The sequence below is a fragment of the Penicillium citrinum genome (genome assembly GCF_028827155.1).
Source record: "Penicillium citrinum strain IBT 23319 chromosome Unknown utg000001l:1.0-4955037.0:1.0-4956770.0, whole genome shotgun sequence".
Lineage (NCBI taxonomy): Eukaryota > Fungi > Ascomycota > Eurotiomycetes > Eurotiales > Aspergillaceae > Penicillium > Penicillium citrinum.
In genome coordinates, this window is record NW_026622686.1 from 3216386 (window position 1) to 3229504 (window position 13119).

General features: G+C 51.7%; 5 protein-coding genes across 5 annotated transcripts; 1 reads left to right on the forward strand and 4 right to left on the reverse strand.

Moving 5' to 3' along the window:
* Positions 1–303: 303 nt before the first annotated feature.
* Positions 304–4053, reverse strand: N7469_001209 (SH3 domain protein; the record flags this gene model as incomplete). The annotated part of the gene is made up of 5 exons (XM_056640129.1): positions 304–2114; positions 2172–2258; positions 2329–3277; positions 3336–3769; positions 3825–4053. The coding sequence occupies 5 exons, from the start codon at positions 4051–4053 to the stop codon at positions 304–306; spliced, it is 3510 nt and encodes a 1169-aa protein (XP_056505886.1).
* A 1012-nt stretch (positions 4054–5065) lies between these two features.
* On the reverse strand, positions 5066–7430 carry N7469_001210 (TPR-like protein; the record flags this gene model as incomplete). Its single annotated transcript, XM_056640130.1, has 2 exons — positions 5066–6568; positions 6684–7430. 2 exons carry the CDS (start codon positions 7428–7430, stop codon positions 5066–5068), a joined length of 2250 nt encoding a protein of 749 aa, XP_056505887.1.
* A 1615-nt stretch (positions 7431–9045) lies between these two features.
* Positions 9046–10044, forward strand: N7469_001211 (Rtr1/RPAP2 family protein phosphatase; the record flags this gene model as incomplete). The annotated part of the gene is made up of 1 exon (XM_056640131.1): positions 9046–10044. The coding sequence occupies one exon, from the start codon at positions 9046–9048 to the stop codon at positions 10042–10044; it is 999 nt and encodes a 332-aa protein (XP_056505888.1).
* A 478-nt stretch (positions 10045–10522) lies between these two features.
* Positions 10523–11249, reverse strand: N7469_001212 (40S ribosomal protein eS17). The gene is made up of 4 exons (XM_056640132.1): positions 11161–11249; positions 11062–11095; positions 10905–10996; positions 10523–10834 (listed from the first exon to the last, which is right to left on the reverse strand). The coding sequence occupies exons 1-4, from the start codon at positions 11179–11181 to the stop codon at positions 10556–10558; spliced, it is 426 nt and encodes a 141-aa protein (XP_056505889.1). The 5' UTR covers positions 11182–11249; the 3' UTR covers positions 10523–10555.
* A 404-nt stretch (positions 11250–11653) lies between these two features.
* On the reverse strand, positions 11654–13081 carry N7469_001213 (mitochondrial 37S ribosomal protein bS1m; the record flags this gene model as incomplete). Its single annotated transcript, XM_056640133.1, has 1 exon — positions 11654–13081. The coding sequence occupies one exon, from the start codon at positions 13079–13081 to the stop codon at positions 11654–11656; it is 1428 nt and encodes a 475-aa protein (XP_056505890.1).
* Positions 13082–13119: the final 38 nt, after the last annotated feature.

The window sequence follows — 13119 nt, forward strand, 5'->3', positions numbered from 1 at the left end:
GATTATGGAATAACAACATGGCAGAGCGGAAAGTATTCATCATGCAGAATTTACCACAAGAAAAGAAGGAAGAGGATACACGCTCGCTCAAATCTCCATAAAAAACAATCATCCAGGCTGTCTCATTACCACATAAGCATGAAGAACAGTAGAAAGAAAAAGAAGGACAAGATATACGGCAGCGGAGGGGATCAGGGTAGGAAAGAGTCGACATAGGAATCATACACGAGCCCACCCTTCGGAGAAGAAAAAGGCAATAATCATTTCATAGCATGAAGGCAGTGCAATAAAGCTCGTTGCCTCTTATTTCGAGGTCTCCCAGCCGACCCAGCTGCGCGGCATCACTCGCCAAACCTTGCATTCACCACTGCGCAGATCGTTCAACTTGAAGCTCTCCATCTTCACCTTTTTACTCTCGCGGCCTTGCTCCCATGCTCGGATCTTCTTCTTCGTGCCGTCCCAGTCGACTACAACACCAACATGATCGGGCTTACCGACCTCAGCGCTGTACTTTTGGTGCATGGTGCCACGGTGGCCCTGGAACCGAGCATTGCGGAAGCTCACGATATCACCTGCTCTAATTTCATCATTCTGGGAGACTGAGGCATTCGCCAGGTTTGAGTAGACCAGAGCACCATATGCACGAGTACCGACAGGCAGAAGAGCATCGGCCAATGGATTCAAAAGGTACTGCACCAGTCCGAATGGAGTTCCGTCGCCAACCGTTGAGTTTTGGACTGAGTTAACCGCCTCGGAGATACGCGTTCCCAGTTGCAAGTGCGCCTGCTCCAACTGGTCCTGCCGAGGCTGGAGTGGAGAGGCTTCCTGCCGCTGCTCGAGGATAGCGTCGGCCGGGTTCTTAGAATCGAATTGTACCGTTACAACTGTTTGAGAGTAGTCCATGAACAAAACGTACACATCCTTCGAAATTGTTGTTTTGCCGCCACGCTTTGAAGAAGACGACTCCTCAATCTCGAAGAGGATATCCTTGCGGTTCTGAAGGGCCGGAGGGGGTGTGTTGGGCTGGGTCCACCAAAGAGTGGTCTCTGCCAGATCGATTTCGGTAGCGATATATCCTTGGTCGATAGATGGGCGGGAGACATCCATAGAACGACGAACATTAGGCTGGTTTCTCAGCATATCCATGGAAGCGCGCTGGCTTCGACCAGCAGAGGGAGATGGGAGTGAAGGTGCCTGGCTGGGCAGTGGCGGCACCAGGGAAGGCCGCTTCTCATGTTGCACTGCGGGATGGGTCTCATGCGCAGGGTTTTCAATTGGAGATGCATCGTACATATCGTCATATTCATCGTTCACTGGTTGCGGAGGAGGGGGCGGTGGAGCCTCGGGGCGTCCGCTGGGAATGGGCGGAGGAGTGGGCAAGCCGTGTGATGGGGCAGTATAGTTAAATGGATCGTACTCATCGTCCCCACCCTGTGGCGGCTCCTTGCCAGGGGGAGGCGGAGGAGGTCCTCGAGGTGTATCAATAGAGGCACGGGCATTGCGAGGAGGCTGATTAGGCGGAGGAGGTGGAACTGCCCGCGGAGCAGCAGTTGGAGGCAGAGGCGGGGGCTGGCGGCTTTCCTGGGGACTGCGTGGTGATTGGAGCGACAGGTCATCGGTTGTGGCACCCTCGTCAAAGCTTGAGTCGCGTTCATGAGATCGCAGAGCATCCTTAAACTTAGCCCCCGATGCAATATCGGTGTCATAGTCTCCGTCGTATTCAGTTACTTCGCCCTCTACACCTTCTCCAGCTTGTCGCGGAGGAGAGACAGCACTGGTGCGGCTATCAGCAGTCGACCGCCGACGGGGTGCGGTGGGAGGAGGTGGTGGTGGTGCGCGGCTCTGCATTGGTGGCTCGGGCGGGTTAGATGGAATTGGTGGAGGCACACGGCTTGCTCTTTTCTCGGTAGCCGGGGTTGAAGCAGTCGAGTCATAGGTAGAAGAGCGACGCGAGTCTCGATTGTCAGGAACTGCCGCGGTAGGAATGGGGGGTGGCTGGGCTCTAGGCTGACCCTGAGTACCAGACAGAGACAAATTTCCTGCGTGGACAGACAACTCATCATCGGACTCATTTCCAGCCTCAGATTGTCTGTGCGGAGGAGGAACTGGTCGACCTAAGGGCTATTGTCAGAAATTGGCGGTTATCATAGGCCTTTAACATCACTACTTACCTCCAGGGACTGGTGGAGGCGAGCCCGGCTCGTCTGCTGTCACAGGAGGAGGAACAGGTCGTGATTCCCGGGGAGGTGGTGCCGGAGCTGTAAATTGAGTCGTAGTTAGTTAAATGGCTTTTGGGATTATCTATCCGAGGTTCTCGAGATATCTTACCAGTTGCAGGTGGAGCGGGAGGAGCACGGTCAGTAGAACGGCGCGGCAAAGCACCTTCGTGAACAGTCTCTTCCACGTCCGGCATTTCCTGTGGAGGATGTTGCTCAGAAATGGGAGTTGCCAGCGGCGACTCTTCCTCCTCCTTCTCCACAGCTGGAGGAGCAGGCTTGGTACTGATGTTCATTCCAGGTAAAGGTACCATTGGGACTGGAGGAGCATGCCCTGGAGAACTGGGCTCTGCTTCTTCCAGTTTCTTTTCAGACTCGCCAGGTGTCTTGGGTTTGCGAGGCCCAGGGGCAGACATTCCTGGCAGACCTCCTGGTGGACCAAAGAGACCCATCATACCCATGCCGCCGCTCATCTTCGCCATGCGCTCACGGAGCTCCATTCGACGCTTGGTTTCAGGGTCCATCTCTTCTTCCTCCTCAGCGTCTTCCTCCACGTCTGCCTCTTCGCCCTTTTGCTCGATTGTATGAGCGGTTCCCTGACGTGGACGCTCATCTTCGTCTTCTTTGCTGGTTGAGGTTTCTCCAGCATCCTCCGAATCTGCAGCTGCGGAGTAATCAGCATCGTTTGACTCACTGGCGATCTCCGCGGATGGTACTAGTGGAGTAGGCTGGGCTTGAGGAACCTTAGCTCGCAAAGTATCAACACTAGGATCGCGGGCAGCAGTAGATGAAGTTCCTTCAACAGGAGAAGCCTCGACATCTTCAACGGGTTCTGTAGCCTCAACAGGCTGCTCGGCCGGCTTCTCGGTAGGCTTCTTGGGAGGCTTAGGCTTCTCCTTCTTTTGGGCAGCCTCGGCATGACGTTGTGCTTGCTCCAATTGTTGTTTCTGAAGGAGAGCAATTCTGTCCTTCAGACTCGTAGGCTTAGGCTGGTCCTCTCCTCCTTCCTCGGTTTCTTGAGTGAGAGGTTGGGGTGGTGGAGGGGGGTCGAGTCTCTGAAACTGGAGGTTCACGAGCAATCTGTTCTTGCACCTCAGGGTCTTCCTCCCGTTTGTAAACCTTGGGAGCAGGCTCTCGTGGTGGTGCCACGTAGGAGTCCTTACTCGGGGGAGGGGCGACGAATTGCTTCCGGACGAAAGTACTGGGCTTCTGGCCACCGGGCGCTAAGGGGGCAATTGGCGTAGCAGATTTATTGAAAGCAGCGATGCGATCCTTGAAGGAATTGCCCGAGGGCTTTTCAGCAACTGCTGGAGGAGGCGGCTTGGAAGCCTTGACAACGGGGGGCGCGGGGTCAACTGCCGGTGCGGCAGGAGCAGGGGTTGGCTGCACAGGCTGGATAGGGGAGGTCGGCTCTTCAACAGCAGGACTTGAGACTTGAGGAGGAGATTGAGGTACAGGACCAGGGGCCGGAGGCTGCTGGGCAATTGGCTCTGGTTGCTCCGCCGGGGCTTCCTCGGCAACTTCAGGCTCCGCGGGAGGTTGACTCTCAATCACTGCGGGGGGGATCAATCGGCGCGGGTTCTGGCTCTTGCTCCTTCTTTGGTCTACTGGGGCGTGTTGGTCGTGGAGGGGCTGGAGGTTCATAGCGCTCGACGAAGTTTTTGGGGAAGATTCCCTCTTGCTTGACGCCAGATGCATCTGTATATTCGCCGTTGTACCATTCGGCATCCTCCACGTCGGTGACGGTAATGACTTGGCCTATCGCGAAAGTAAGGTCGTCATCGTGGCCCGAAGCATACTCGAAGACCGCTCGAACCGTAAAGGGCGGGGTGGACATCTGGCAAATGGAGCAGGCTTGGAGGAATCGGGAAGATAAAAGAGCACGCTAAGATACAAAGAGGGCGGTGACGTTCAAGACAAGGACTGTACAGAAGTATTGATCACCGACTTCGATACCTGCGGCATGTAGGAGTATTGAACGTGGCGTGGGACAAATCTGAATGGTTTGTTGAAAAGAATCGGTCAGCTTCGGATGACGAAAGGGCGGATGAGTTGGTGCCTAGTACAGAGCAGGCGATGTGGATTTAGGGTGGAGGGGAGAGAAGAGGGGGGGACGAAGTCGGCTCAGTCTGTTCGGAGGGACCTACCGTGGAAGAATAAAGGATCGAATAGCCTGATGAAAGGAAGGTCGCTTCAAGAGAGATGAAGGGGGGGGAAAGGAATCTAGCCGATGACTGCGGGCTCAGATTGGGAAGAGAAGAGGGAGAAGATGAAGCAGTGTGAGGTGGTCGTCGGCGGGATGAGGGAGAGGCTCCACACTGACGATCGGCGGCTACCAAGAACCAAGGGTACTGAACGGGGTTGCTCTGTAATGATGTAGTGATGTAGTTGTGGAAATAGACACCATTAGGAGTGGGTGAAAGTGTTGAGAAATATAAAATGTGAAGCGAAGAGACCTTAGTTTATTTTATGATGGTAATAACATGATGTGTTGTCAATTTTATACTTGCTAGTGCCAGTCCATTTCCCCTGGTATTAAGCGGAACTACAAATTAGACCTCGCCACGGGCATGTCATGCCTTTCCAACCCGAATGAATCATGCCCGAAGATATGCTTACCTAAAGTATGTACTTGAGTCTTTGTATCTATACTAACATAATTTATCACCGAATGACATTCATGGGTCAACAGCATAAAACCCTGTATACTTCAACTACCGTAAAAAAGGATCACTAGCTGTACCAACAGCAATATCAGGGCATCCGTTCTGCTACAAATTGTACATCACTGGCGTGGCCTCTGATTGGCCGATTCCACCCCATCACGCTCTACTGAATAAACAAAATCCTTACAACACTGTCGCATTTTGAAGCTCAGCAACCTGTATCTCGAGGTCCTCGGCCTCAGCTATCCGCGCCTGCTTCTTGTAAGTAGCCGCTAAATGCTCCATACTAGCTAACGAATGTGTATGCTCCATCCCGAGCACCCTCTCTCGTGTCGCCAAAACCTCCAACCCAAGCTCCTCGGCCCTACTCAACTGCCCATCATCCAGGTAAATCGATGCGAGATTCGTCATACTAGTAAGAGTGTGATGATGTTCTGGCCCCAGTATCTTCTTCCGTAACTCCATGGTTTGTATACAAAGCTTTTCTGCCTCGGCCCATCGGCCTTGTCGATGATATGTCGATGATAGGTGAGCCATGCTCGTCAGGGTCGAGAAGTGCTCCGGACCCAACAACGTCTGCCGTGCGGCTACCACGCGTGTCTGGAGCCCCTCAGCCTCGTCCCACCGGTCCTGATTGTGGTAGCTGACTGCCAGATTGCTCATCCCGCTTAGTGTGTGCGGGTGCTCCTTCCCCAATGTTCTAACGCGAACGTTCACAACATGGGTCAATAAATCCTCGGCCTCTTTATATCGACCCTGGTTGTTGTATGTATGTGCCAGATTGCCGATGCGAAGTAGAGTATCGGGGTGCTCATCACCAAGAATCTTTTTGCGTGCGCTTGTTGTTCGCTTCCCCAGCTCTTCGGCCCTCTCCCACCAGCCTTGGCAGTTGTATAGATATACCAGGTTACTCATGCCCACAAGGGTCTGTGGGTGTTCTTCACCGAGAATGCGCATCCGGAGCTTCATGGTCTCCAGCTCGAGCGATTCGGCCTCCTTCCACTGAGATAAGTCACTGTACGTCATGGCCAGATTACTCATAGTAGACATCGTTTCTGGATCCTCCTCGCCAAGGACTATTTTTTGAGTCTCCATCGCCTTCACACCCAATGCCTTAGACTCCTGGAAGCGGCTTTGGGCATGATAAGCCAAAGCTAGCTTCGCCATACTCTCTAGGGTATCTGGATGCTCCGGCCCAAGCATGCTTGTTCGAAACTCTAGCACTTCCCTGAAGAAGGTCTCCGCCTCATCAAATCGGCCATCGCTGTAGTAACACAATGCGAGTTTCCATTCCAAATCGATCCTGCTGGCGTTGTCTTTTGCGACGAGAGCCGACTCAAGGACGTATCGCGCATGAGGGAGGTACGTTCTCCATACAGCTCTATTCCTGTGTCCATGGTCTGGAAATACTTCTTCCAGTCGTGCGACGGCCCTACACGTCCATTCAGCAAGCGTACCCTCATTCCGAAGCCAGTTGCGGATTGTAAGATGCACAAGCCGATGCAGGTCGACTGACGAGGCTTCTGAGCGTCTGGCGACAAATGAGTAGGCCCTCAACGTGCCAATTGCATCCACCTCCTTCTTTCTTGACGATCCATGCGGAAGAAAAAGTTGGGGGATATCCTTATGATCAATGCAGGCCATGAAGCACATATAGTCCGCCGCCAGAGGATCACGCTCCTGAATCTACCGGAATGAGATCAACCACGTCATGGTCACTGGGTTCTTCATGCCGTAGTATCTCGCATCGTCCTCGAATTCCTCACTGAGGGATTCGATGATATCTTGCTCCTGACTAGACGGCTAGATAATCTGCCAGTGTAATGCCATTCTCGTTGATGTATGCGACTGCTTGAGCGATGGCTAGTGGGAGATGACAAAGCCATGCTGCCATAGTCTTCGCATCCGCGAGATTGGAGTCGACGATATCTTTCTGTATCAGTAGGTTCCGCAGCATCCGCACGGCCGAATCTTCGCTCAACTGGGACAGTTCCATTACGTTTTGATAAGCAAGCTTCACCCCGACCCTCTTGTTTCGTGTTGTGAAAATAACCCGTCCATTCTTGCTCCGGGGAATATAGTCGATCAACCGATTAGACTTGTCAGTCCACATGTCGATATCATCAGCGTTGTCATAGACTATTATCCAATGACCTGCACTGTCCTCGCTAAGGTACTCTTGTACATGCTGTTTGACATCAGCTTCCTTGCTTCGGGAGTATTTTATCCCCAGCTGCTGAGCAATGGCATGGTAGCCTTGATCCAGACTCTCCATGCTAGTGACGTGTATCCAAATCGCCGTGTAATTGCCGTGCTTCTCCTTTAGTCGATAGAGGAGCTCCAGCGCAAGCTGCGTCTTTCCCACACCCCCAAGACCAGAGACTGCCACCTTTGCAAATTGATTGCTGGTGAAGAGCATGTTTTGTAGTCGGGTGAGCTCTGACTCACGGTCTGTAACACGACAGTTTCGTTCGAAGGGGACAATCCACTTGTTGATTGGCCCTGGGGATCCCGAATCCTTTTCTGGTTGAGTCTGTTTCAAGCGCATCTTGATCTCTGGCTGGAGGCGATGGAGAGCGTTGTGTACACGCGATCTTCTTCGCGTTTGGTCTGCCTATGTCTCGACCAAGAAAGTTTATCTTCGACACTAAAGGGAGCGAGAGGGGTACCTCGCAAGGCGGATATGGAAATTCCAGTAATTTCAGAAAGCGGCTTTTCGAGAAACTGCTTGTCGCCCAGCAGGTTTCCTTCCCGAGAATAGAAGCAGACCGAGGGCGGCGCAAGAAGTTCTTGCAGAGTCCAGCCTCGAGTAAACCAGCGGCTCCGCCGTAGCTGATCGTCTCGATAGTCTGCGTCGTTATTCTCGGATAAAATCGAAACGTCAGCAAGAAGTGCGTAGCATTTACTAGAGCGCTGATACCATCGATACATAGAATTGATGGCCTCGCTCAATTCAGCACTGCTCGACTTGACGATGCAGCAGGTGTCCACCCAAAAGTATTGTAGCCGGTCTTTCTTCGCCTACTGCCCACAAAAGTAGAGCTTGTCAAAGTTCGGCGCGTCGTCTGTGCCTGTGTCTGTTGCTGGGTGATTGATAATATCTTGGAAAGTGACCTCGTTGTCACCTCTCCAGGTGTGAGAAAGGGTGGGGTAGTTGGGAACTTCGTGGTCGGGGAAGTGGATCAGGCTAAATGTTATATCACTGTTCATACGTAGTAGACGCATGTTATACAATACAATGTAAAGGCGGGCTTGAGGACTGGGTGATGTGAAAGATCAGTCGCTGAGCTCTTTGGTTATTTCGTTGTCGAGTAGACAGAAACAGTCAACCATCACCTTTCATTTCAGAATCGAGTACAAGGATCCTTGAAAAATGTAGAAAGACCTGACATGAAAATGGATAACCACATGTTTTGATAAGCAAACCAAGGCAGATCTGCTAGTCCTATACTTCCACCCAGCTACGCAGGCACCGATTAGTCTAATTGAGTTTGGACTCTCGGGGGGGGATTCCGGGGAAGGTTATAGCTGTATGTCCTGAGGGTTACTGGAAGAGGGGCAATGTGCAGATCGTGAGCCAGAAGCTTGGGGTTGAAATTGTTGGATGATATTGAGGAATTAGAAGGCGCTATTACTAAGAAATTATCTCTTGTGTCACAACTATAACTAACTAGTACATACATGAAAGACTCGGTGATCGGGCTGAGTACATACAGGGCCTAGACTTGACCTTCAGAGAAGCTAGAAGCTTGAGGAATGGATAATATCAGATCAGATTGTATAGTATTCAGGCCAGACTCACTGAGCAAACCAGAAGTCATCAATGGGCTCTATGAGGGTCACTGATCAGTTCAAATTAGAGACATGATTACTAGAACGGAGAGAGAAAGCAAAAGGGTTGCCAGGTATCATTCTAGTAAATATGAGTTTACTATGTACGTATCAAGAGTGTATGTATAGTTGATCGTGTCTGCCCGACGTCAATTCTTTGTTTCTGCCGGGGAGGGGGGGCAAACCCACTTCTGATTGGTTTTCCACCGCAAACCATCGAATTTTCTAGCTCGACTCTTTTACTTTGCGCACCTCCTTCAGCTTCAATCTCCAGAAATCGATTGAATACGTATCGCCTCGCAAATACCATAGCTTTACAGTGTTATACAGAAATGTCATACCACCAGGCCTCCCGCCAGAATAACAGCTCCGCGCTCAAGACCTCTCTGCCCACCGCGTTCGCCTCCGTCGTCGAAGAATCATCATATGCGTTACCATCACAAGAAGAGCAAGAGAAATACCTAGAGGGTCGTCCGGGCGCGACATCACGACACTTGGGAATTGCTTTACAACATGCTCAACAAATTCAAGCTCAAAAGGATGCCGAGGATTTGATCCTAGACCGTACGATTGAGCTTCTCGACATTCCTACCTCCCCCACCGCTGATCCTTCCGCGCCATCACCAGAGGACAAACAATCATTCAAAACGGCAATGGTACTGTTCAGACCAGGAGATTACGACAATTTTATCATGGAACGCAACTACTCAGAGCTATGTGGATATGGATTATGTCCACGCAAGAATCGCAGACAGGTCGGCGTTACTGGTTCAACATTCCACTTCAAGTACGGTGCAAAGGGAAGTGGTCAAGGTGGACGAGGTCGTAGTGTCGATATTGTCCCCAGGGAAATGTTGGAAAAATGGTGCTCGGACGAATGCGCAGAGCGGGCTTTGTTCATTCGTGTACAGCTTTCGGAGCAGCCTGTCTGGGAGAGACGGGCGGATGAAACTGAAGCTATCAAAATCGAGCTACTTGAGGAGCATCGCGCGAAACGTCAGAAGCAGAAAGTTAAAGCTTCGACTCCGGCCTCAACAGAGCCTCAAAGCAAAGAATCGGATATCACAGATGGCATGAAAAACTTGAAGATTCATGGAACTGAGCGGTCCAAGGAACTTGCTCTAGAGCGTGGTGATACGGTTCCTCGTCTCCGACAAGGTCGCGTTGATGTTCAAGTTCAAGAGAAGGAGATCGCATCGGAATCAAGTCCCGTCGCTCCACAGTTGCGACCCGAGGACGCGATGGGAGGATCCATTGAAGGATACATCCCTCAGGAAAGACAAGAGGAATCAACTGGTCATCAAGACAGGGATATCCTTGATCAGTTCTAAGCAATGTCGCATCGGCTATTGCTCGTTGATTTCATGTGCGAGGACTTGGAGTTCTGTCAAAGGCGTTTCTACAATTTATATACCCTGGGCTATAAAAGCATACAATTAATCAATCTACGAAATGACCTTGCTAGGTTGTCAGACTAGTAAGTTGCAGAGGACTTGTGCGAAGTCATAACCAACAAGGCCACCGGATGATCTCGAACCGAAAGGTTCGAGACATCCTCTTACGGTGAGCCCGGGACACAGAGACCCTCAAAAAGCCCACAAGAAAAGAGGACAAGAATTGGCAATCAAGCGTCATCCCCAGCAGGAGAATCGGCGACACCTTTGTCAACGGGAATCATGTTTTCATTCCTCATCCATGGAGATTGACTCCAATCTAGACTAAAACCGTAATAGCCGGGAACAGAGCCAACCAGAATAAGTGTCGTCGTAGTAAACGCCAAGAGTCGGCCGTAGACAAAGAACTTTTTTGACAATTTGTCGGGGGTTATCCAGAGCGCGGAATTTAGCGGGGACCGAAGCGGCGGGGGCGCTCGGCGTTCTGCTGCTGGCTGACGGCGACAACGTTGACCTTGAGGTTGTCGAAGCCAAGGGACTTGAGCAGGTCCTTGGTGTCGGTGTCGACATCGAGCTGGCCGGACTCGGTCTGGGAGACATCCAGAGCGGAGACCTCGGGGACGTACTGGTCCTTGCGCTCACGCTCCTCCTCCTGGAGCTTGAAGGAGATACCGCGGACGGGGCCACGCTGGATACGCTTCATCAGGTGGGTGGTGTAACCAGCGATCTGTAGAGAGCAGACAAGTCAGGATTTGAGTTTCAATTTTTGGTGTATTCTTGGAATCGTGATTTCGTACCTTGTTGCGCAGGCGCTTGGAGGCGATGATGGCGATCTCATCGCAGATACGCTTGTTGGTGTCGAAGTCAAGGGTGAGGCGGGGGTAGTAGCCTTTTGCAAAGTCAGTATTAAATTTCGGAATGGTATAGTTATTTTGAATAGGTGATGGTACTCACGCTCAATGATGACCTTGGCGGACCGCTTGACGGTCTGTGAAGGAATACAAGTCAGTCTCAATTATTCATTTGTAGTCCATGGCTGTTATATCTCCTTACCTTAGTACGGACGCGACCCATTTTGGCGTTTGTTGGCTGGACGTGGACGGATGTTCAAGACGAGAAACCTCAATTTCGCGGCGACTGGGATAGAGTCGACGACTGCGCTCGCTTGTGCGTTGCCGTTGCCCTAATCGAGCCCTAACATATCACGTGATATAGCCTTCCAATGAGCTTTCCTAATTTGGAGTGAAAGACCCACTTACGTGATTATGTCATTATTCTGCCGAGCGGTCTAGACTATATGCAGTAGGCGCTTGAGGTATGCCAGTCGGGCTAACGAGATGGACAGTTCATAGTACTATGTATGATAAGCCAATGAATTCATTGGGCTAGAAATGTAATATGAGATTGATGCAGCGGGTTTATATAACATATTTGAAAGGGTAATGGGAGTGATAATAGCTTTACACAAGCACCAATTCTAATCGTACAATTGTTTGCAAATATCGCGAACCGAGTGACTTTGACCATCGCGCTCTTTTCCGAGGCCTTACTCAGTCTTAGGTGCGTTTAAGTTCTCCATCAGGCTGCGGGCAATGTCTTCAGTCCCCCGCATAGGCTTTCTGGGGGCGCTCTCCCCAGAGGCCTTGAAACGCGGCGTGTTGGGGCGGTGGCTGTCCATTCGTGGAACGATTTGAGCGTCTCGTCGAGCGGCATCAGCGATGCTAGTCGCATTAGGCTTCTTGTAGTCCTTGATACCATAGGGGGCCTTGGCGGAAGCTCCAGCACGGTAGGAAGAAAGGCCGATTCGGCCATCAGAATCGACGGCGGCTCGGATAGGCGAGACCCAGTATTTGGCACCACCAGGGATAGTTGCATCGAATGCCGTCAATCCAGGAGGTGTGCCCTGGTCGATGAAAGTCATGGCGTTCAGGTCTTCGACAGCAATACCACCAACACCAGCAATAGCCTTTGACACGCGTCCCTTAAATCTGCCCTTGGGGCGCAGAATTCGGGCTTCGACAGGCTTCTGGTGAGCCTGCGGGCCATATTGAGGGTGGTTATAGACAGAGGCGTGCGATCTAGTGTATGAGAGACCGGCGGATGGGTGTGTCTTCGGAGGACCGGTCACGGCATACTCGGGAGCGGACAGCTTGGTACCTGGGGATTGATAGTACTTGCGACCGATGCGCTCGCTGGGCACGGTAGGCGCTGAGGGAAGGTCAAGCAACTCAAAGACGACGGGGCCCAGAGCAAATGGATCTTCACGGAGAGATTTGACGTATTTTTTGAACTCCGCGTCGGTGATTTTGGGGGGTTGGACCTTGTCCAGATCCTCGCCATTGTCTTGGGCTTGCTTTCGGGCTTCGGCATAACGCTTCGCATCAAATCGCTCACGCATTTTCTGGAGCAGCTCTGGCTTTTGACGGCGAATCTGCTTCAAATAAGCCGCGAACTCCGCCTCCGTCTGTCCAGCAAGCCAAGGTCCGGTGTGTCGAAATTGTTTGGCTCCGGCCTCTCCGAGTGTCTTGCTGGTTTCCGTATTATCGACGAAAGTCTCGAAGGGGCTTTGATGTCTCGGGGTCATGCTTGTTGCATAGTTGACCTTAGACGGAAGAGACATGGGCATGTGTAATTCTTGGAACTTCTCGAGGGTCATGGTATGATCGGCGGCGGATTCGAAATCGGTGACATGCTCATAGGTATCGAGGGCGTTCATACGAACAACTGGTCTTGAAGACTTTTCCGAAGTGGACTTAGCCGGTAGAGGTCGTTTCAAACCCCAATCGCCACGAGCCAGCGACGACTGTGGTGTCACGATCGATGCTCGAGTCGGGTGAGGAGAAGTCGCGGTCTCGGATTCGAACACAATCCTGGATGATGGCGGGTCTTGGGGAGTGTGCAAAGCTTGAGGAAGTGCAAATAGACGGGACTTCCGAAGAAGATTCGCCGTTGGCGATACCCTGGCGGCCGCCATCTTGCTCAATTGACAATGAACTGAAGCTGAGTTGAACG